This window comes from Aythya marila, assembly GCF_965140915.1.
Source record: "Aythya marila genome assembly, chromosome: 6".
Classification (NCBI taxonomy): domain Eukaryota; kingdom Metazoa; phylum Chordata; class Aves; order Anseriformes; family Anatidae; genus Aythya; species Aythya marila.
Window position 1 is genome coordinate 39,336,641 of NC_139047.1, and position 23,919 is coordinate 39,360,559.

The 23,919-nt window shown below is 36.7% G+C and overlaps 2 protein-coding genes across 21 annotated transcripts in view; both read right to left on the reverse strand.

The window, feature by feature from the left end:
- Positions 1-2,838, reverse strand: part of WDSUB1 (WD repeat, sterile alpha motif and U-box domain containing 1) — a 29,774-nt gene extending 26,936 nt beyond the window's left edge. For 2 of the 4 annotated variants that reach the window (XM_082763702.1, XM_082763704.1), the window contains exons 1-3: positions 2,719-2,838; positions 1,936-2,021; positions 345-767 (exon numbers count right to left, since the gene is read on the reverse strand). In XM_082763702.1, the coding sequence (XP_082619828.1) occupies positions 345-742 (398 nt within the window). In that variant the 5' untranslated portion in view covers positions 743-767; positions 1,936-2,021; positions 2,719-2,838. The remainder of the gene's footprint in view (positions 1-344; positions 768-1,935; positions 2,022-2,718) is intronic. The other 2 variants (XM_082763703.1, XM_082763705.1) reach the window with 2 other exon arrangements.
- Positions 2,839-6,407: 3,569 nt separating this feature from the next.
- Positions 6,408-23,919, reverse strand: part of BAZ2B (bromodomain adjacent to zinc finger domain 2B) — a 126,387-nt gene continuing 108,875 nt past the window's right edge. For 10 of the 17 annotated variants that reach the window (XM_082763194.1, XM_082763199.1, XM_082763201.1 and 7 more), the window contains 13 exons: positions 22,615-22,858; positions 20,638-20,700; positions 19,275-19,419; positions 17,119-17,786; positions 16,306-16,582; positions 15,978-16,133; positions 15,348-15,508; positions 14,131-14,441; positions 13,610-13,745; positions 11,534-11,680; positions 9,085-9,350; positions 8,190-8,333; positions 6,408-6,937 (listed from right to left, as the gene is read on the reverse strand). In XM_082763194.1, coding sequence (XP_082619320.1) covers positions 6,784-6,937; positions 8,190-8,333; positions 9,085-9,350; positions 11,534-11,680; positions 13,610-13,745; positions 14,131-14,441; positions 15,348-15,508; positions 15,978-16,133; positions 16,306-16,582; positions 17,119-17,786; positions 19,275-19,419; positions 20,638-20,700; positions 22,615-22,858 — 2,872 coding nt within the window. In that variant the 3' untranslated portion in view covers positions 6,408-6,783. The remainder of the gene's footprint in view (positions 6,938-8,189; positions 8,334-9,084; positions 9,351-11,533; positions 11,681-13,609; positions 13,746-14,130; positions 14,442-15,347; positions 15,509-15,977; positions 16,134-16,305; positions 16,583-17,118; positions 17,787-19,274; positions 19,420-20,637; positions 20,701-22,614; positions 22,859-23,919) is intronic. The other 7 variants (XM_082763192.1, XM_082763188.1, XM_082763191.1 and 4 more) reach the window with 3 other exon arrangements.

Sequence of the window (23,919 nt, forward strand, 5' to 3'; positions counted from 1 at the left end):
CAAATCAGAATAATTTAAGCTCAAAACAACAATATAGTTTCTACATTGTTACTAAACATCAACAAAATAATATAACAACAATAAAATAATAACATAATTAATTCAAGCTTCTTGAGTTTGCATTGTTCAACTTAAAAAAAAAAAAAACAACACAAACAAAACTTGGCACTTCTATTTATGTTCTTTTGGTCTTCAACATCCTATTCCCTTTTCTTTGTCACATAAATCAGAGGTGTAAAGTCTGCAAGTCTGTGCACATCACACATACTACTAAAAGAATAGCACATAATATATTATATTTCTGTCATTGAAATAAAGGTTGTGAAAAGATATTTGGCACTGACCTGTACAGTTTCAGTGACTGCACGTTCCAAAGAACTACACTCCCATCCGCGGCACCTGACACCAGATACGTGGACTCTGGGGAAAATCGGCAGACTCTAACTGGACTGCCACTGGGCTGCCCAAGCACTGCCAGCACCTGACCATCACGAGTGTCCCAAACCATGGTAGTACCATCCGTTGAACATGAAGCTAAAAGGTGTCCCAATGGAGAGAAGCAGCAGCAGTGGACAGCATATGTATGACCTTTCAAAGGTGAGTATGAAAGCTCAGTAAAGTCACTTAAAGAATAAATACGAACTGTTTTGTCCAAGGAACAAGTAGCCAAGAGCGATGGTGAGAAAGCACAGCAGTTGACATCATCACTGTGATCTGCTAAAGTGTGAATTAATGTTGCCATTTTATCTACTTTCAAAGAAAAGAATCTGGAAAAAAAAGTTAAAACAGTTAGTCTCTCCTATTTCATACATCATATATGCTACCTTAAACAAGATACTTTCTCCAGGAAAAAACAGATGTTTTGCAGAGACTAATTTTTCATTTAAGCATTGCTTTTCTCTTTAACTTAAAGCACAGAATATCCACAGCAACAAGATGAGGAGTTTGTGAATCAGTTAGAATTAACATATATGAACTTTTATTTAAGTCAATTTGCAATTTTGAAATAAAACGTGCAAGCTCACATAATAACTATCTAGTCCAGGGGCGCTGGCGATAGAGCTTATTCCAGAACTTTTATTTATGTTAATATGTTAGCTGTTCAAATTTGTTAGCTGTTGCATCTACACGAGACACAACGAAGTAAGCATTTTATGAATTAGGCAATGAATTTTATGAATTAGGCAATGAAGTAGCCTTTTTCGAGGCCAGTCACCAAGCAAAAAATTTATAAACCACTTGCTACAAACAAATATATCTTTCTACATAGGATTGGGACATATATATGATCTTGTGAGCAACATCTCAAATAATTTTCTTCAGACAGGATCTTCTATGAAGCTATTCTATTTGCAATTTCAGTGGCGGGCGTCCTGTCCATCAGGAGCGCATTTTAGTAAACAAATCATAACCTTTTATTTCTTATTACCTGACGCCTCATCACCTCCCCTGTTTCTTCACTGGCTGAGGACTACAGGTTCACAAGGTACTCGACACTCCTCTATACCACATATGTACAATTTTTCAACCCTTTAATTTCTCCTTTCTTATGTCTTGAGAACTTATGATCTTTGTTTTACTATTCTCACACTGCTCATCTTGTTTTTCTCAAGCTTCTACCTTATTTTGGAACATTGAGGCCTTCCACTGTCCACTTACCTACTTAGCGTTTCTCCTTATTATGACTACACAATGACCTTAGAATACAGAAAAGTAATTTACTGCAAAAACACAACTTTGTTTCTCACAATCTGAATAAAAAAAATAATAATAATAAAATCCTACCAAGCTAGGACAAAACAGCTGAAAGGTGTCTTTGTATTTGTTTTCAAACAACCCTCCCTGAGTTGTAACTGGATGTGTTGTGGACTATTTCTAAGCCACCTGCATTAACATACTATTTCATGAAAGCAGCAGCAACTTGTCCAATCATACCTCTAAACCTGACTCCGCTAGAGCTGTGTGTGTGAAACAGACTGCTAGAGCTCCAGCTGGGTGCAGGCCACGGATGTGTACTAGGACTGAAACACAAATCATCAAGAATTATATTTGGTCTTTACTTCCAAAGATTGGCATATATTTTAAACTAACAGCTATGGGAAGCAAGCACAACCAAAGAATAAAAGCTAAACTGAGACAGTCTGTCGACCCGACAGCTACTGATTTGCTGGGAAAGAGCCGCTGCATCTTCTCTTCGATCATATTCCCTACTCTTGCAAAATCAAGCAGTTACCTGTACTAGTACTGTCCAGGTCGCACTTTTTCTTCCCAGACGGATCTGGGTTAGGTGCCTAACCGTGAGATGCAGATTAGACGGAGTACAAGGCAATTTATTTCCTCGTTCGTGCAGTCTCCAAATCTTAGAAAGCACATTTAAGCCCTCGCTCAGCGCTGCTGCACCCCTGCTTCCAGAGGAACCGCTGCAGGTGTTGTTAAGCGGACTAAACAGCGGCAAATCGTCTCCTCCCGCTAGGAGCAGCTGAGGAGCCTCGCTGCTGCTAGACCTCAGGGCCTCGCCGCAGCACCCCCGCGCAGCAAGGACAGGGCGCAGGAGGTTCCCGCACCGAGGGCGCGTTGCGGCCCGCTGTCCCCGCGCACAGCGCTGCGGAATCGCCTCCCCTGGCAGCCGCCACTTCCTCCGTAGCTCGCGAGCCACCCGCTGTCGCTTACAGACAAAGCTGCGGCGCTTTCGGGCGCTACCGACAGCCCGCGCCTCACCTTGCGCCCTGCCGACGGCTTTCGGAGAGCGCTCGGGGGAGGCCCTCGCTCGGCGGCCCGGCCGCAGTGCCCCGCCTCGCCAGCCGCCGCCGGGCACCGCAGTGCCGCGGGACGGCGGAAACAGGCCGCACGGCCGCGCCCCGCCCCGCCCCGCCCCGCCAGCCCCGGGCGAGCGCCCCCGCGGCAGGAGGGCTCGCCCCGCCCTCCCCGGAGCGCCCACCGCCTCACGGCGGGACCACTGCGCGCGCGCATCCCGCGCCGCCTGGCTCGCCGCGTCGCAGCCCGGGCTGCCGCACTGGCTGGGGCCGCCGCCGCCGCCCCCGCACTGAAGCGACGTCGGCGCCGGCGTTTGGCCGCTTCTTGTTTTTCCCCCCGCCACTTCGCCGGCAACGCTTCCCCAAACGCCTTCGTTTCCCGGTGCGGTAGCGTGCATCCCCGTAATGCTGCAGTCTCCTTCCTCGTCGGCGAAAGATCGTTGCGGTGCGGCCACACAGGCGCCCCCGTTGCGAGGCGGCGGGCGGGAGCAGCGCGGTAGGGCCGGCGCGAGGCGGGCTGCACGAGGAGCCCGAGGCGCTCCCCGCTGCCGCCGAGCCGTCGCCACCGTTCCCTTCAGCTCCTGGCGGCTTCCACTGAAAGAGCGGTCCGTAATTAAGAGCTGGGAGACTCATTCGAAACTGTTCGCTCGGTAACAAATGGCGAATCAACAGCATGCACAGAAGCGTAGCTTCTATAACCCGTGGTTATTTCGGACAATACAGTCAACAGAAATGTGCGTGATAAAAGGTAGTCGTTTTTCTAAGTGTACATGTAAAAAAAAGCTTGCATTGTTAGATCTACCTTGAACTCAGAACTACGAAGAGTTGTGCAAAATCAAACAGCATAGTTGTGCTGTTCTTGATTTCCATCTTTAGTGGTCAGCTCACAGGCACACTTTGGTAGATCTAGAACATCTAGGGAAAATACGATACAGACTTGATGTTGTTCATTAATGTTGTTAAGTCCCCTGGACCAGCAGTTCAGCATGTTCACGATGGTTCCTCAGATATCAGTGCCCATTCATAGGGTACAGCTGTTCAGTTAAACTGTCATTAGGAAATTAAAGAAGTCATATAAGAATTAAAAAAAAAGCAATAGATCTCTTTTTAAACATACATAGTTGTCATAAGCAAAATATAACTTTTAATTTGCACCTGCTTCTGTGCCATCCAATTTGTTTTCAAAGAGATGCTAAGAGACAAAACAGAATCCAAAGTGGCAGCCAGAAAACTCTTCACTGACCTTTCTCTATTAATGGTATTTTAAAATAAAGAGTTCAAAAGTTTGTCAAGAAATTCTCTAAATTTAGATCAGCCTACATTGTTCAGGAAGGAAGAAAAAGCACACTGGACTTTTCCTCTGCAAAAACAGATGGATAGTAACATTAATAGGAGAGAAGGTTAGCAAGTAAGAAAAATTAAGCACATTTTTTTTCCAGTAGTTAAAACCCTGATCTTATGTAAGAAGATATATGATGGCGTGCTTATGATTCAGGCTCACTTTTCAAATATAATTCTGTAAATTTAATTTTATTGAAATTGGAATGAAAATACTGGCTGATAGCGAGGAAAACAATACATTGGTAATGTAAAGTCAGTGAGACAAGCTTCACCCCTCTTATCATAGCTGCAAGCTCCTTAACTGTCCTAGCTGTACAGTCAAATCAGGATACAAGCTGAAAAATGCAAATATGTATGTAATGTGGCTGTAACATATGTAATGTTCTATTCTAGCTTTCCAGAAAACTGTGAGATTTACTATGGGGGATAAAACATTAACCAGTACAGAATCTGATAAAATAAAAACAATTGTTTTGCATCGAATAAATGCTTTTGCCAATAATCTAAGCATACTTACAACACTCTTACGAGCCTACTGTTATATGTTCTAAATGCAGATTACTCTTCATATCTCTGAAACTTATCAGCAGACCTTATAATTGAAATCTTCCGAAATGTGATGAAGAGGAAAGCCATGAAGCAGTCATTGGTAGAGCTAGTGTTAGAATGCAAGGCTGCTTTAATATCCAGATGTGATTTTTTTTTTTTATTATATGTAACACCGGTTCTTCTAGCAAGACTTCAGAAAAGAAAAATAACATTCAACAGGATGTTCTGGAGAGGGCAACAGAAACCAACAAAAATTTTATTAAAAAACAGATACTCTTCTCAGCAGAGGGAGAAAATATAATGGCAAAGGGATATAAGAAAAAAAAAAAAGACTAAAGCTCAAACTTGGCAGGCCTAATTTAAAATATAAAAAAAATTACTTGTCAAAGGAGCTTTAGGTACTGGGGCTCCGCAGCACTCATCTACAATTCTACTTTCTTTAGTCAGAACAATGATTATGACTCATGCCCTTCTACAGACCAAAAAAACCCAAACCATATAATCATCATTGCTTTTAAGGAACATTACATGTGGTACGTATTTACATTACTGTTGTTACAGCGTGAATGCACGTGATAAGCAGGACTGGCAGAAAGAGGTCAAACACTAGGCAGCCAACTTGGTTACACCTAAAGGCCGCATCATCTATGCTCATTCAAGTAGGTGGTAGAACTGCTACTCTGCCTGGCAATTGCTTCAAGTTACCATTAAAAGGCCAGGAGAATTAGATGCATCAAACAAACAATGTTAAATGAAAGACTCCCAAGATATTATTAAAAACATTCCTGTATACGCAGGATTTGAAATATTAAAATCGCCAAGAAAATCTGGTTTGCAAAACAGTCGTTTATTGTATCCGTGCCACACATACTAGTGTAAAATAACACTCCTAAAAAAAGGGAAAAAATGAAAAAAGAAGAGGAATGCTACCTTTCCACAACATTTCTTTTAAATAAAATTTCAAGTACTCTTACATTAGTACAAAAAAAAAAATAAATCTATCTGCCCCAACAGGCCACCACAACACACAGTAGGTAAAACACAGTGGTTACGTATGTCTTTTTTGTTATTTATGGGGCAAGGCAAATGGAGAGGAATGTATCTATGAAAAAATACTGTGTGCGTAGGAAATCGTCACAATTTTATTCCACATGAATACAAATGATTATACTTGAAATTGAGGCCGTGGTGGCTTGAAATTATGTAACAAAATAGAAAAATGGAAAACTAATATCCCCTACACCCTGTTTTGAAGGCAGGCACTACCAAGATTAAGGAGACTCCACAGTGTTGGTAGAGGATAATTACTGTACAAGCCATATAGCTGTAATTATCTTAAGACTAAAATAAAATGCTACTGTCCTCCTAAGGCATAAACAATAATGTCTGCAAACAATATGTACACATCATACATATTTAAAACAAGACTTAATATAAACAATAATGAACAGTATATACATGTCTCAATTTTTTCTTCACTGTCTTGAAATACAATTTAACTACACAAGTGATGCAGCAACATATATATAAATGTACTTGTAACTCTACAGTAAAGTTTAATTTTTAGTGCTTTTACAGCACATCAGTGTAAACAGTTTCACTTGGCTTTGTTTTATATCTTAAAACATTCCTTGTTGTATTTTCAAGATTTAAAGCAATTTTCTAATTCTTCCTTTTCACAGAAAACGAAGATTCTGGATGTTGTATAATCATAAATAATTCATAAAATTAAATACATTCACTAAAAAATAAACTACAAAGTAAAAAAATGAAAAATAGATATTTATTGAAAGGGAAAAAGAACCATTTCCCCAAGTAGAGCTCTGGTGGTTGAATATTCAGTGCGTTTTGATATATTTTAAATTGCTATTGCACTATAACACCCCTTTCTTTGAAATTCTTTGGGTGTGCTTCCCTGTTCTACCTAAATTAGTTTGTTAAAACATACAAACCAATAACCAAGGGGCCATGGTTGCTGTAGGAATGAAGCCTTTAGAACTAGTATCACTCTTTTGTGATATTTTTAAGGAAAGAGAACAGTCATTAGTTATGCACGTGCCTTGCACTTTCATGTAACTACAGTTCACATTGCTGGTCTTATCAGTCCTCATTTAAAGGAGAAAAATGAGTTCTGGTAACTTCAGCTCAATTTGAAAATCTCTGTCCATTTTTTTTCAAAATATTTCCTCATGTTGTGACCAGCCCTGCCTATGTCAGAATCGTCTTCATTAAAGGTTTCACAGTTGTCAAATACAAGCCTGACATCTAGCGAAAATGCTTCAAGATTAGGGTACCTGAAAGAAGAAAAAGGTAAATGACTTTTGGAACAGTGACAGCCAAAGGAGAAAAATATTTAAACTACATGAAAAAGAACTCAACATCAGTGAATTTATAACCAGTCACAGAATGCTAAATTAATAAATTATACCTTTAACTTTCTCTTTCACTGTTGTTTTTGTTACTGTACTAAAAAAAAATTGTAAGGTAGAATTTCAAGTCTATATTGGAAAACAAACTTTTACTTTTTTTTTTTCTTTAATTAGCTGCCATTTTCCCTTTAGCAGTTTTCTAGTGAAAATACTATGGGTATTTTCCACTTAATTCATCTTTTTCTTGGGTTTAAGCCCTTTCAAAGGAAGTGTTGAGTACAGCTGCATTTACCCAAAAGAGGAACCTTCAGGTGTATTGGCTGATTAGGCTGCCTTGATTAATCCCATAACATTGTCTTTTTTTTTTTTTTTTTCCTTATCCTGAACACACACGGTCCAAATAGCATTCCAGTATTCAGAGCAATTGTTAAAAAGAAATACAGTAGAAGTCTCAAGTCTACCAATAGGCATTTGGAATATATTACGCTCTCAGGCATAAGGAAGGAAAAATCTCAAGAGATTAAAAAGCCCTTTGTGTCATCCCAGGAAACTAGCTTTGCATGGTGCTGACAGACACTGAAAAGGGTTCATCGTTTTCTTTATGGGTGACAAAGTCTTGTTTGGTGTTGGAGAGTCATAAGAGTACTGGGATGTAATAAGGAAGGAAGAAGAATGGAAATATAAAAAGTGTAAGGGTAGTATCATCATCTTTGTAAGAAGTTGTGCAGTCTAATTCTAGGACTAGAAAATTATCAACTGCCATTACCGGAATGTTACCCCACAACAGTGGTACCAATTCACTCCAACACACTACAGCATTATTTAAAGGGACTCCATTAGTTTAAAGCCCACACAACTAGAAAAGTTATTCCTGTTGACTGATTTTGTGCATTTAATGCGGCAATTCTGTTCTTTTTCTTGTGAAGTCAGTTCCACAGGTCCTCCCACCTGTCATGTTATTTCAGCTTAGATACGGCAAAGACAGACCTTAGCAGTTACGAATTTTTGAAAGGAGAGACGTGCCAGAGAAGGCAGATAAAAATAGTTGACTTGACTTTTTTTTTCTTTTTTTTTTAAATGTACCGTATTTCAAGTCAGCATAGCCTTTTTAAAGTTTTGCTGAATATTTAAACATTTTCTTAAAATGTAAAATAAAATTTTAAATACTTTTACTTACTGTCCACTAGTTAGCTTGTCTCTAATGGTGGAAAAGTCCATAGGTTTTTTAATAACTTTCTTATAACCAGGAACAAGTTTCAAGTTTACAGGAAGTAAGAAAGGCCAGGCATCTTCATGAGTTTCCAATTCTGAGAGAATCATGCTGAATAAAATAAGGATTTAAATCAATATTTTTAAACTGCTCACATATTCACAAAGGTTGTTCACTGTTCCATAAATTCACCATATGCTGTGAATAGGTTCACTCCACAAAAGGAAAACACTAATATTCTGTGCCCTCTACAAGGCACAAACAATCTGACAGATAACTGACTATTCAGGGTAGCATTTAGTTCTCTCCAAGAAACTGACGCAAGAGGAATTATCTGTGCAACTTCAATAGTTTGAACCTCAATAAATGATTTGCAACTTGATTAAACAGATTCTAATACTAGCTTTCCAAAACCACAGAGAGGCTAAACTACATCACTTTATACTGACCAGAAACACTAAAAAAAGATGCTTTTCTATTAATATCTCATCCTCTGTAAAATGCAACAATGCTTTTCAGACATGGCAGATAATCATCTTCAATACAATTAAGAAAGCTGTCAGTACCACAGCTCTCAGGTTTCTTCCTACTCCTGGAAGGGCATGGAGGAGTAAATTTCATAGACCACTCTCTACCATTAAGTACTTTCCTCTTGGGCTTCATTGTCAAACACAGCAATTACTCCAGCAAGTACGAAAAATCCTGTACATCTACAGTCAAACCATCACAGCATGGGTGGAGACGCATGACAGAATAGGGTTTTTGTTCCCCAAAACACAAGTAAGCGTAACAAGGCACTACTGGCTTCAACAACACATACCATACTTTAGAATTTGTAACTTTATAAATAAGCAGATCATACCTGCATATAGCCAGGTCCTTGGAATCATCTCTTTTAGGTTTCTTAATAGCAGTGAAATTTTCTTGCTTTAGTTGGCTTACAGAAACATTTTCATCCATTTTCCTTTTTTTAGGATCTGTTTTTCCTCTTTTTAAGGAGGTGCTTGTAGTTGCAGAGTCTTCATCTTCTGTATCTCCTGCTAAAGACAATTTCCTGCCTTTCTTTTGCTCATTACTTTTCTTCCCTTTCATTTGAAGTTTTTTTATTTTTAGAGTTTGACCACTTGCCTATAATAGAAAAAAATCAGGAATAAGCAACAGACAAGAAATTACTGTAACCTTTGTACCCAAATTCTGACAGTGTAAAAGCACCTGACTTTCAGGATGGTAAGGCAATACCTCCTAACAAACCACGCTGATCCAGTTTTAGGAGAAGTATTTGTCTATTCTTAAAAGACTGATATTAACCATAGCTGAAACTTTACATTCATTTTCAAGTAGCCACATTATTTCTAGGATATGCAGAAAGAGCTTTGAAAAAAGTCAGTGGAGTGGAAGGATCAATTAATTTAAAGATTAAAAGCTATGAAAATAAAAGATATGAAAAACGTAATTAGTTTGACTTTAAGATAACTACAGCAGAACCTAAAAGGAGTATCAAATTAAAAGAATGGTATAAACAAGTTGAAATAAGGATTATTATTCAATCAAATATAAAAATATTTACAGACGACAATGTGAAACTAAGAAAGGGTACATTTTTGGCATTGATTGTAATTGGCAAGGCAAAAAATGTGGTCGGTTTGTAATTAATTTGTCATCTGATCTGTAACATGGAAAATGTATGTTGTGTGTAGAATTACTTTTCCTTAATAGAGAACACTAGAAAGTTTTGTAAATAACAGCACTCAATTAATGCCATTCTGTATCACTTGTATATATTCTTGGTCCAAGGACAGAAAACCAGTCAAAGATGTCTGTTTATACAGAAATTGAAGAGGAATTCTTAATTTCAGCCATTTGGATAAAAATGAAATGTAAGGCAATGAGATCAAATCAATTGTGAATATCTAAAGCCTGACTTGGAAATATTCTCTATTAACTCCTAATAGGTGGGAATAGAAAGTGGTTAATGGCTGCCTCATTTTAGACGAGAAAAAAAAATATTGAATTCAATTAGAACAGCACAGTTTGTATCTAATCTTATGCAAAACTGTTTTAACGTTTTGCAGAAATATATATTCAATACACTTTTAAGTTCGCCTGAAAATTAACTTTAGATATCTTATACCTTTACATCTCCAACTTTCACCCAATTTTGTGACAGAAAAAAAAAAAAAAAAGAGAAAAAAGTTACTCTGTCATACTAAAAATGATAATTATTTTAAGGAAAAAAAAAAAAACGTGTTCCATCCCATAGTACGATAGGATAATTTCTACCCTTGTAACAAGGTAAACTGCAACATGATCCCATGATAACTACAGGAAAAAGCTACAGAATGAGTTTAGCTCTTACTAAGTACTATATAATCAACCATGAGCTGTTTTCATTATTTGGGTTGCACGTAATTATTTCAAAAACAATTTGTCTTCCTTATTACTTAGTGAAAGATGCATAAAAAGAAGGCCACATTGACAATACTTGGAGAACACAGAAAATTGAATACTATAGTGAGATATTATATATAATATACTATAATATAGTATATATACTATATATACTTTATATACTATATAGTATATATACTGTAATATATGTACTATATATGTAATTTCTATATTAAGATTACTATAGTAATATTTTTATTATGAAGTAATATTTTACTATAGTAAAATATTTCTTCAGTTACAGTATTCGCAGGTCATGGCAGAAACATAAGAATGAACAAATTTAGCAAAAACTGCATTTAATTTCAGGACTACGTACAGAAGGGAAAGACTGGATATTTAACAATACTACCTACTAATTCAGTCATTCAGTAATTAACTATCTTAAAGTTCTTTTTAGACTATTTTTAATGGAGGAGAAGAACACACATGAAACATACACAGCCTCTCTCTCAAATGCACTGTGGTGTATCAAAAAAGTAAAACTATTCTTTGCTGTAAAAAGGCTGATTTACTAGCTGTTTTTTCTATGGTTGGTCTTTTCAAATACAATCAAAGACATTGGTCTGTTAACTCTTCCCAATTAAGCTCTAAAAGACAAGTGCTGAAAAGTATTACAAAAGAAAAAAGCTGGCATTGAATCAGCAAGAAAATTCTGTATGTACTTGCATCAAAATCTAAAATTTAAGACCAACTATAGTAACTTTTGTTGCCATTGAAATCCTAGTTAAATAAAACTATGTCTCATATTAGTTAGAGCCCAATACAAAACACATAGATAATTATTTTCGTTGAAAAAAGCACCAGTAGACATACAAACTCTAGCATCTATTAAAAGACTTCACCTTTATGGTTAGCATTACCTTTGCTATGCAGGCAGGACAAAACCAGTCACCATCTGGTATTGTAGTGATCTTGGGTCTGTGGCAGTATGTATGACAGCCTTTATCACAACCATCACAAAGCAGCAGCAGTTCCTCATTATCTCCCTTTCGACATATTTGGCAGTACTACAACACATAGAAAATTGCTTCCATTGAATTTTTAAATTTTGAAACACAGGAATGGTACCTAAATTGCACTTCCCCTTCTAACATACAAATTCACTCTGAAAATTATTTTCCTTTCATTTTACCACAGAGTCGGGTAATAATCACATTTGTGAAGGAATATATATAGTGTGTGAGGAACTAACCTATAAGCTACGGGGAAGCACATTTGAATATTCATTGTAAGTTAGGTGTCCTCCAGTATAAAAAACTCTGAATACTTTTTATATTCAACTTACGTCAATGCGAAGTAAAGGTGTCTTATACCTATCAAAATTACTTGACCCACACGTACTTTCCCAGTCTCTTCATTTATGCCCATGCTGCATACGTAAGTTACTCAATGCATTGCATTAATGTATATTTTACATTTAAAAAGTATTTTCAATTAATAATTGGTAAGGATCTTATCCAAAGACACCATGAGCAAACTCAGTTATGCAAACCAATTGTGATATGAACACTCCCTGAAATTCACACTAATATCTAAAAATATCTAATGTGTCATCATTTTCCTTACAAGCATTGTGTGGTTTTGACACTCTTCTATACCTGGACTTCTTTTTCAGAAACTTAAAGATGTCCATTTTTTTCACCAAGTATTTACATTTACTATGCAATTCATTGCCTAGAACATTTCAATCACATTGAGAATAATATTGCACATTTTTTTCTGGTTAATAAATTACTACACCTTGAAACATTCAACTGCCTTTCACCTGCTCTTAAATTGATAAACTTTGTTCTACAGATACAGCCTTAAAGCTAAAAGTACATAAAATTAAGGAGACACCCCTACACGATAATTTTTATGTAAATCATCCTTTAATTGTCCAGATGTAATTCACATCAATGTAGAACTTGCAGAAACTAAAAAAAATACAGAACTTGCAGAAATTAAAAAAAAATTAGGGCAAACACTGATAATGAAAGAATCACTTTTGCCAGAACCCACTGTGTAGCACTGGCCATACTTAATTATATCACAAAGCTCATCTTAATTCCAACCTTAAAGATCAGCTAATTCCAACCCTCCTAGACACAGACACCTTCATCTGTATCAAGTTGCTCAAAGCCCCATCCAACCTGGCCTTAAACACTTCCAGGGATAGTGTTTATATAGCAAATGAAGCTGAGTTTCAACAATAGTGCAATAACTGGAGAAATATCTTTACACAATACCATTTCAACAGCAATTGATTTTAATTATGAAAATTCTTCCTATCACCTTTGCTGTAGTAACATTACATTGTTGCTTTCAGAAATTTGAGGCTCAACAGTCCATGCAAATTTTGATACATGCATTTTGCATGCCTTCTCTGTATATGTGATTAACATGGATCTACTTGTTAAATGGCCATGCATACAAGGAAACGGATATCTCAGGCTGTTTGCTCAGACACTTGCCCAATTTGTATGTCTAGTTGTTAAAGTGTACATGCAAAGCAGCCACACATTTGGAGCATCTCAACTTCCTGAAAAATGAAGTCCCTAACTGGGATATGTGATTCTGAACCACCATAAAGCTTATGCCATGGATGAGATTGGAAATATTTCATCGGATAGGTTATCTTCCAGGAGATGAAGCCACAAATGACTCTTTTTTACCTGAATGTTAATTACAAAGAATAATTACTATCTTACATGTAACAAACTATTATAAAAGCTTTTCATCTTAAGAATTTCATGTTATTAGTTTGGAAAGATGGAGAAAATCCATTCTGGTATTCACTTGCGCACAATGTACAGTTTAACTGTATTAAGTTTTACAGACTGTAATAAGAAATACATTAGTCATGGTATCTTGAAATACCTCAGATGGGAAAGCATGATACAGCAAAATTTGTTCAGTTACAGTATTTTTTTTTTTTTTTAATGAAAAACACTTACGACTTTCATAATTGATTTTTCCCATGCTATCGATTTCTGTAACTGCTGAATGCACAGAGCTACTTGTGCAGCACTGCGCGCTTCTGACAATGCCCTTCTCCACACCCTTAGACCTGGAGCAATATCCTCTTCAGCTCTGCATTGAAATATAGAGAAATTAGGTTGGTCACATCTGTGTTTGCTGATGTTTAAACGTGGAACAATCATTATCACACTGAAAGCCAAGCAATGACAAAACATACACAGCCAATAAGTATAAGGCTTAAGCAACTAAATTTGATGTAGTGCACAGACTGTGGCTACGTGCCTCAAAGCTTAATCACAACCAGTTAAATGTAAGATAACTTTGCAAGATTATCAACAAACATAACAAAAAATATCTTTACAAAGCACCATGCAGAATAGCATGATCCATACGGATCACAGACATACAAGAAAGTACATAGATAACAGGCAATAGAAAATAGGCTCCAATTAGCAAAGAAGCACAATAATTTTTCAAGTTAATCTCAAAAACCTACCCGTCACCATCACCACTAATGGATGGTGCAGGAGCAGGGACAGTAACTGTGCCCACATTATCCAGTTTGATCTGAATGGTGGTACTTAAGGGGCTCTTCAGATACCTTCGCTCAATGTTCCGCTCCAAGTCAGCAAGCCTGGTTACAGCTATATCTAGAGGGTTGTCACTCTTCCGCTCTAGAGAGCTGGTACTGCCTTCTCCGCCTCCAGCACAATCCCCATCGTGCTTCTTGTGCAATCTAGTAATTGACTTATGTTCATGATATACCAAGTCTTCTCTTTCTGATGCAGGTTCAGGACACAGCCAGCCCTATGTTAACAGAAAGGTTTGTGCATTTATTGGTTGCTATTGTGTAAATAGAGGAACTGTTTTACAGATTCAGACTAAATAATTGAAGAGTTGTTTCCAGTACATCTTGGTTACTTGTAATCCATCTGCAGAGAAACTTTCCAAAATCTTCAGAGAACTAAAATAATTAATCAAAATCATACAAGCATTACCAGACTTCCTGAAGGGACTTTCCTGCAACAGTCTGCATTCTTATCTCCATTCAAAGCATCCTGTTCTACTAGTCAAAACATCACAGTAGGTCTATCTGTTCAGTAGTCTCAGAAGAGGGTATCAATTGGTCACAGAGAACTAGCATCTACTCACAGAACATACCACATCCAAAACACATCTGTACTTCTACCAAACATACTCAGTCTGGTGTCATCAACACTGGAAAAATTCCAAGTTGTAATGACAGCCAGTCAATTCTTAACTCTTTTACACTAACAACCCATTTATTGCATTCTCCATGACTCTACAATACTCAGGCAAGGTATTATGATGTATTTGCAGGCTTTTCTGAAATCAATAACAGCAACAATAACCCCAAAACAGACAGAACAGTGGCAAAACCCATTATAATTAAAATGATCTAAATGCAATGAAATCTTGGCATTCAGAAAAGGTTATCATAAAAGGGACACTGTCAAAGAACACTCTGCAGTGGTAGCGACTCTGACCCATCTTCTTCAGCTGAAGATTTAACTGCAACGAAATGTCTGAAATGCAAATATCCATGACACTGCTGCAGCGGATTTTACTTGCAATTACAGATGAATGAGAAGGCACTTACCAACAATAAAAGGATTGCTACTACCTACTTTAAATTCTTGCCACTTCAGTAATGTTATTTTAATGAGACATTTTACTAAAAGTTCGTTTTACCTTAACTTGCAAACTAGCTGATGCAACTCTCCTCTCCAGATCTTCCACCTGCTGAAGAATAGCCAGATCCATCTCCATTGCTTGTTCTTCTACTGACCAGTTTTCCACAACATCTTGAGTTACCTGGTTATCTTCATTTTCATTGATATCAATAATTGCAACTGCATTTGAGAATCATATTTTATTAAATTATTATCATAATTTCCCCTGAGTAAATTCAAACTGATTTACCTCTCAGTCCAATTAAATGTTGAAGAACTGTTATAAAAGTGCATGACTTAAAATACCCAATCTGACAACCAACTTCAGCACGTTGTCAAGCTTGCAATTTAAAGACAAGGGTAAGCGAAGGCTGAGGTATATTGTTACAGAGACAAAAAAAAAAAAAAAAAAAAAAGCTTGAAATGATTACCAGCACTTAGGCCACTAGAGGAATTTATATTAAATGGAATTTCCCCAACACTGGAACTTTCCAGAACAAGGCTGTTAAAAAGGCATCTATAATGAGACCTTTACATTTTTTCTGGCTGCCACTCTGCCTCTGTATCTAAACACATCTTGGAGAATTCTCTGCAAGTCTTCTTATCTGGGACCCCAACATCATATGGAATATAAATACCAGTTACATACCATCCTTATTTTTCATGCAGGCCATAGTGATATAATCCATGTGTTTCTGTATTTGCTTTTGTAAGGCCTTTTCTCTTATTCCCCTGAGATGCAGCACTTTATGCAAAGATTTTAGTTCCTCGGGATCGGTAATCCTCCACCACCCATACTGCATTTCTAAATCAAGAGAAGTAGATATATAAGTATTTATATACTTTACAGGTGTTTTTAATGTGATAATAATCAGATTAGAGAAATCCAGTACGGAAATTATAAAAAATAAACTTTAACAGCACAGTAGCACTAGAAATTATCGTTCAGACGATTCCATTTAATTGATCATACTTACCTTCTGGTATGGGTTTTGGGTTTGGGTAATCTACCGGCTTGGCTACATCCACTGCTGTACAGGGAGCAGAAGCTATTTTTTCAGTCTGTAGTGCTGGTGATTCACTTTTACTTGTAGGAACGCTAGATGTCAGGAATGGGTTACCATTTCCTTCTGATAATCCCAACCCTGATCCAATAGCAGGTAAAGGAGATGAAAATGGAACATTTGAAGTAAGAACTCCTGTAGACCATCCACAAAACTGAAGTCCCATTATAGGTAGTCCACTCTTCATCTGCTACACAGAAAATATTTTTAACACAATCACAACCGGTATTTTTCAGTATTATCCAGAAACCTGCTTTATGATCAGGATGCTAATTCATAAGCAGTAATCAAAACATAAAGGAGGCCTTTACTCAGTACTTTGAGTAGTTTAGGAAAAAAAAAAATACATTACAGTAATGTAATAATTCTTATTAGGATCCTGTGAACGTTTCAGGAAGAACAGCTTTTGAAGTGGGCAGGGTCAAATTTCTGAAATCTGTTTTTCATTTAATACCATGGCCAATCCCTAAAACCAAAATCAAATTTCTGAAATATACACACAAAATATCAGACATTGGTTTACCTCAACTTATTTTTTTTTTAGTAAAAAACTTCTAGTATCAAAAAACATCTGTAACATAGAACTACCTATTAACATTTAGAAACAAGAAAAAAGAAAAGAAATGAAGACATAGTACCACTTTTGTGAAATAATTCATTTCAACAGAAATTCTGCAAAACAAACAAAGCAAATTCACACTACTTAAAACATAAGTGTTTACTTACCTGCAGTGGTGGCAATGCAAAAGGACTTAATCCTGCTGGACTCTGTGCAGATGTTGAGCCCAGAAGAGGTGACGGAACAGGTGAAGGGGACTTTGATGATGGATGTGATTGAGGAGTAAGGGAAGTTGTAGTAGCTGGTGTATCTATATGGGTGACTGACATGTCATCACAGGGTATTCTCGGTAAAAGGCTGAACCACTGTCTGCTCTTTTCAGTAAGAGTCTTTAACAACTGATCACTTGGAATTAGTGGAGAATTGTAAAACTTTCCTGTCCCACTTGGAATAGGACTGAAAAGATTGTTAGAATCAGACTTCTCGTTGCCACTTTGTGATACACTGGGCTGAAGACTGCACAGAGAGTTTTGGGATGTACTCTGATAGGATAACGTGCATCCATTTGCTGCACTGCCAGTAGGTTTTTGGGAAATAATGTCAGATTCAGGTGGCATTTTTGCTACCTCTAAGAGTTTGCTCAGTTTTGAAAATGATCCTGGCTTTTGTAAAAATAAATTGGTGTTGTCCTTTTCTTTCAGATCTTCCTTTCGCTCACAGTGAGTTGTATTTAAACAGTGTAATTTTTCTTCAGAGGTCTCAAATACCTCTTCTTTGATATGAATGCTTTCTACTTTTTTTAACTTCTCTTTTTCTTTTGCAATTTCTTCTAGACCTAAAATTGTACAAAGAACACATATGAAATACAACAGACCAAATAATTTAACCATTTTTATCAACTTTGTTATATAAGCAATGATTTATTTTTTACCTCCCTGCATGCTAGATTGCAATTTTTTTTTTCCCCCCTTCTTTAAAGGAAATCATTTCTCACTTTACCCAAGGAAGCGAATACCAAAGCACAAGCAAGTTCTCTTTGGCACCTGCTGTGCAGTTAAGTACCACACAAACATTCACTCATTTTGCTTCCCCCAGTGCAGGGAAGAAGAGAATTAAATTGGAAAGGCAAAAGTTAGAGAAGTTGTGGGATAAGATAAAAACAGTTTAATAAGGAAAAGAAACAAACAAACTAAACAAACAAAGGAAATAATGTGATTGCTCACCACCAGCTGACAGATGCCCAGCCAGTCCTCAAACAATGGCAGTCCCCACACCAACTCCCCCCCGTCATTTCCCCCCTCCCCCCCCCCCCCCCCCCTTTTATTGCTGAGAATTATATCATATGATATGGAATATGCCTTCGGCCTGTTAGGGTTTGGGGTCAGCTGTTCTGGCTGTGTCCCCTCCCAGCTTCTTGTGTACCACCTAACTTACTGGCAGGCAGCTTGAGAAACAGAATAGGCCTTAACTGTGTCATCAGTGCTTAGCAAGAACTAAAACATTGGTGTTATCAGCACTACTTTCATTACAAATCCAAAACATATCACCATCTGAGCTACTATGAAGAAAATTAACTCTGTCCAAACCAAACCAGAACACAGATACATATCGAATCTTTAAACACAGAATATTCTCCGTATTTGTACCAAAAAAAAAACACTACTGAAAATGATAGAAAGAAATTAATATCCACATATTCCGTGGTTGTCGTAGCTTTCATATGCAGAGTTCACTGCCACAGAGAAATAACTACAATCGCGGAATCATTCAGTTGGAAAAGACCTCTAAGACTATATATAGCCCAACTTTTAACCTCGTACTGAACAGTCCACCACTAAACCATGCTAGGTTCTACATTTCTTGAAGTTATGCATTTCTTGAAGACCTCCTGTGATGGCGATTACAACCAGGGCAGTCTATTCCAATACTTCACAACCCTTTCAGTAAAGAAAATTCTCCTAATATCCAACCTAAACCTCCCCTGGCACAACTTGAGTCCATTTCTCCTCATCTTATTACTTAGTGCCTGGGAGAAAACAATTCAGAAAGAAAAAAAGAAAAAAAAAAAGTATGTATATATGAAAACTTTATTGACTAATGATTAATCCTCATTTTCAAATAAATATTAACTGTCTCACAACCAGGAAGGTAGCATCAGAAAGCGCAAAATGAGTCCAAGAGGTTTACTGACAGTTACCTCTTTAGCCTCTGGTTGTAGGTAAAGTCTAAAGACTTCACTACACAAAAATATTGCCTACAGAGACTGGTAGCATGTCTTGACAAGGTATGCCCTGACATGACATTTTTCTTTAATGCTTCTTACCTTCACCACTTTCCATGCCTTCTACAAAAATACCACCACACTGGGGCAGAATCCAATACCGGCGCCTGTAACGATCTTGACCAAACATCATTGAACGCAAACAGTGTGAAGCTTCAAATAATTTCTTTCTATACTGGCTTTGTTGCTGTTTTAAAAAAAGGAAATCATCGTAATTGAATAGATAAAAAACCAACACACAACACAAAGCATCAACAACTTTTACAACAAAACATCTCCTGTCAGACTGAACAGAAATTCAGGAGTCACGTAAGTAGGCTCTTTTAGAGAAGATCTTTTTGTGTGCTATGCGATATTCTAATCGCAATTGCTGCCTTCATTATTTTACTTATAGAGATGCCTTTAAAAAAGGCAATCATATTCTGATTCACCTTACGTTTATCAGCTTTCCTATAAAAACACATTTTTTTAACACTAGGGCCTGACTTTTAAACACAAACTCACACAACAAAAGGATCAATGTCAACATTGCTCAAGAACAACTGAAATCCAATCAATTAAGCAACAGTAAATACAGAGCACTTGAACATAGTCAACCAGGCTGTGATACTGCAGCCACTGATGGGAAACTAATGAGATATTTTAACTGGTTCATTAAAGAATATTCAAACAGTTCTATGAGGGAAGACAAGAAGAATTTCAGTTCATTCATTCACTTTTTTTCTCCACTAAATTAACACTGTTGGAAGTCAGGTGTAATTCTGGACTGCTATTTTTTTGCAATTTGGCACATGAGAGAAGCCAGCAGACAAAGCTTTAAACATCATGTTTTCTGATAGAAAGAATAAATTTGTTAATAAAAAACATGGTCCATGAGTAGCCCAATCTACAACACTTTTTCTTCAAAATTTATGTTTCTCTTTCTATTCCATTATTTCTTCTATATATATTTTATTTCTTTAAAAACCTGAAGCAAAGATAGCTCTCTCTATTGGTTTGGAACATAGCTGTAGCAATTAGCTTAACTATAGGAAGAAATGAGACCTGCAGTCATTTGCATAATGAAAAATATCATTGCTTCTTGTACACAAAGCTTTACGATCACTGTCTAAAATCAGAAGTTACGTATGGCTAACAAAGATTTAAGATGTGCACAGGTATCAATGACAGCTTTCTAAGCTTCTCTTGAGTCAAATCCACTACTGCAACAGACAATCATTCTTTGGATTAAAGTCACGATTCAGATGTCATAAACAGCATCATCATGCACATTTTTAATAAATGAAAGCTGATCCTCAGTTCAATTTATATTAAGGCAGAGGGTGACGAAGGTGATGGCTTATAGTCCTACTCTTGACATTGAGCAATTAAATCTGAATTACAACTAAGATAGATGATCTCTCACCTTTGTCAGTTTTTCAATCTGCTTCTCTAGTTCTTCAACACTTGCTGTCTGGTCTCCATCATCCTATAATCACCAAATATACTGTCATATTAAATCTATTTCATGATAAAATCATACTAACTCCATCTTACTAACGTTACAGTAGAAAAGATGAAACAGAAAACGAGACATCAAATGTGACAGGCAAATCCTAAGGGTAAAAATGTTCAAATATTTTACATGTTGAATATATTTGACAAGGAACAACGTAACTGGAAAAAGACCTGTCTTTTTGAGTAGCATCAACTACTGCATATGCAGGAGAAAGCTGGTGGCCAAACGTTTGTTGAAAACATTCTTTTACTGGAAGAGATAATTCAATTTTGTGCATAAACACTTAAAACTACAGAACTTAATCTAATTTCCTATGAATTTTTTTGGATATTCAAGTTCACTTCAGAGTTTTTCACACATGAAATAATGTAACCTGTCAAGATTTTATTTATCAGTCTTTGGTCAGAGCAAACCTGCACCTTATTTAAATGTCTACATGAAATTGCAGAGTCACTTAAACGGCAAATCTGCTGTAACATTTCCAGTATTAATTGTCTTAATTTTTGAAGAGGAACGCACCTGTGATTAAGCCTATTAGCCTATAAGCCTATTTCCCCCTCTTTCTTGTCACAGTTTAATATATTTGCCATTTACATAACAAGAATTTTAATTTAGTTCCAGAAAGACTTTGGGGATAACAGTGAGTTAAAAAAAAAATCGTAGGAGCTCCAAATTACTTGCAACATAGGACACTGGTCTTCTATTTCATGGCTCTGTAAAAGAGTACCAGAGTGAAGCCATCTGAAATACCACAAATAACACAAATGCAATGGAAATCATTATTTTCGAGGTGTTTTAGAACGTCTGTTTGTGAGATGTGCAGTGCACCAAACTGTAAGATTGCATTTAAAAGAAACAGATTAGGAGAAGAATGTGAGATTAGATATGTAAATATTATCTATTTTAAATTCTAAAATATAAGTTTGCAAGAACATTGTGCTATATCTCTCAGGTGTTCTCTTTGATTCATACAAATTAGTTATACTCGTAATAAATTCTCAGTAGTGGCAAAAAGGACAGTTCCTACACTAGAAACTACCTGGATTTCTAACGAAGAGTGTTTCCAAAGATTTGAGTTCCCACATTAGCATCACGTGCATGCACTCTTTGAACAGACATGTTCACAGCACTCTTAAAACTTCAATGTGAACTTTAAAAACTGTACACAAATATATCAGAAATATATCATTTTCTGGCAAAGTGCAACACCCAGTGCTACAAGTTAGTATTTGGTATTGCTTGTCTCCTTTATCAGTTTTCATGCAATACTACAGTGAAATTTGTGGACTTGTGGCACTTCTACAAAAAATTCACTTGGTCTGCAGTAGATAGAATTCAGCTCAACAAACTAAAAATATTTCAGTGATCCTTCCTGCATCTGACATTGGCTAGTAAAAATTTTATCATCTTGTCATCAAATAAGTTGAGGAATGAAATGCACTTTCTCCAATACTCATTAACTTTGAAAAGTTAGGAAGAAGCACGCAGTAAAGTCACAGGCAAGTTTTATAACAGATAATGTTAAGTTTAAGGTTACAATTCTTTACTATTTTGTTAATTAAAAAAGACCTTTATTTTCCACTAATGGAAACTTCAGTTATGCACGTTTGCTAAAAAATCTGCAGCTCTCAGGATCTTGTACAATCTTGCAGGATTTCAGGAAAATTAAAATGAAGTCAAAACAAGCAAGAAGCTATCAATATATACATACACACTCTGGAAAATAAGCTTATTCAAAAAATTTAAAAACAATGGATGTAAACTATTTTTCCTTCATTCTTATTTTAAGATTTTTGGGAAATAGTACCGTGTTGCAGAGAAACAGAAAGGAAACAAGTTTTAATTTACCAGTTAATTCTGTTAGAGTATATTTAAAATCCCCACCTCATCCTCACAAACTTCTGCCTTCTTTCCTTTCTTATCTTCTTTGTCCTCTTCATCCTCCTCATCCTCATCTGCCTGATCATCACTATCATCATCGTCATCATCATCATAGTCACTGTCCCCACCCTTTCGTCTGCGTTTGCGGCCTGGTGTTGGTGTTTCCAAAGACTGCTGTTCCTCTCCTATGTCACCACTTCCTGTAGTATCTCTTTTGCCAGTTTTTTTGGCATGAATGATTCTAAGCCTTTGAAAACATGACAAGGAGTGAAATTATGAAGCTTGTTTGTAGCATAAACATACCTTTCTTCCTTTGTGACTGAAGGTGAACCATACATTTTATATTCAAATTAGTTCTTCTGTTCTACAATGATACTATATTACCTGTTTATCGTCATTAACCAACAGGAAAAACAACCAAACTGCAGAAAGCCCTTAAACTTATTCAGTCCTGCACAGAATTTGTTTCTCCCAGGACTACTGTATTGCATAACCATTTAAAGGAAATGCAACACAAGTGTGGTTTTGAGAAGTCAGGAAGGACAACTAGAAGAACTATTTCAATGTCTTTATCTCCTGTTTTATGCATTTAAGAGTATGATTATATAAAATACCTGCCCCATCCACCACCCACCACGCATGCCAAAGAAAAATTCCTAAGTTGGAAGTATGAAATTACTTATATTTGCATAGCAACAGCATGGTTAGAGTTTTTTTTTTTTAATTATTATTTCAGATTTTTATGTTTTTGTTGGTGGTGTGTTTGTTATTGTTTTGTTTTTTTAATTTATATATTATTTTACTTCAGTACAGTCCCTTGATTCTTCCGTTTTTGGATACAGTTTCTCTTCTGAGAAACAGTAGCTACCTAAACTACTAGATTACTCCATCAAACCCTCATTTTTCCTTTTATGAAAGAAAAAGGAAACTTACATACCAGTAATTATGGTTGTTGTAGACCTTCTTCTTCTATAAAAACCCTATAAGACAAGATTCCACACAGCAAAAATTATAGTTCCACCTATCAGGAAGCTAGCAGGCAAACATGCTGAACCGCAGGAGGTATAAATAGCCAGGCCTAACCAGTCACTTATAATGCAGACCAAAAATGCAGCTGTCTTAGAAGAGATTCATAAACGTGTAGAAAAGACAAAGATTTTATAAGAGATGGTTGGAAGAAGGTAGGATGGGAAAAGTAGAACGGTAACGACAAACAGAATTACCAGTACGTAATTTTCCCTTGTCGCACTTCTCTCTCTTCCCATCCTACAACACAATATTCCATACAGCAAGTGGCTACAAATACAA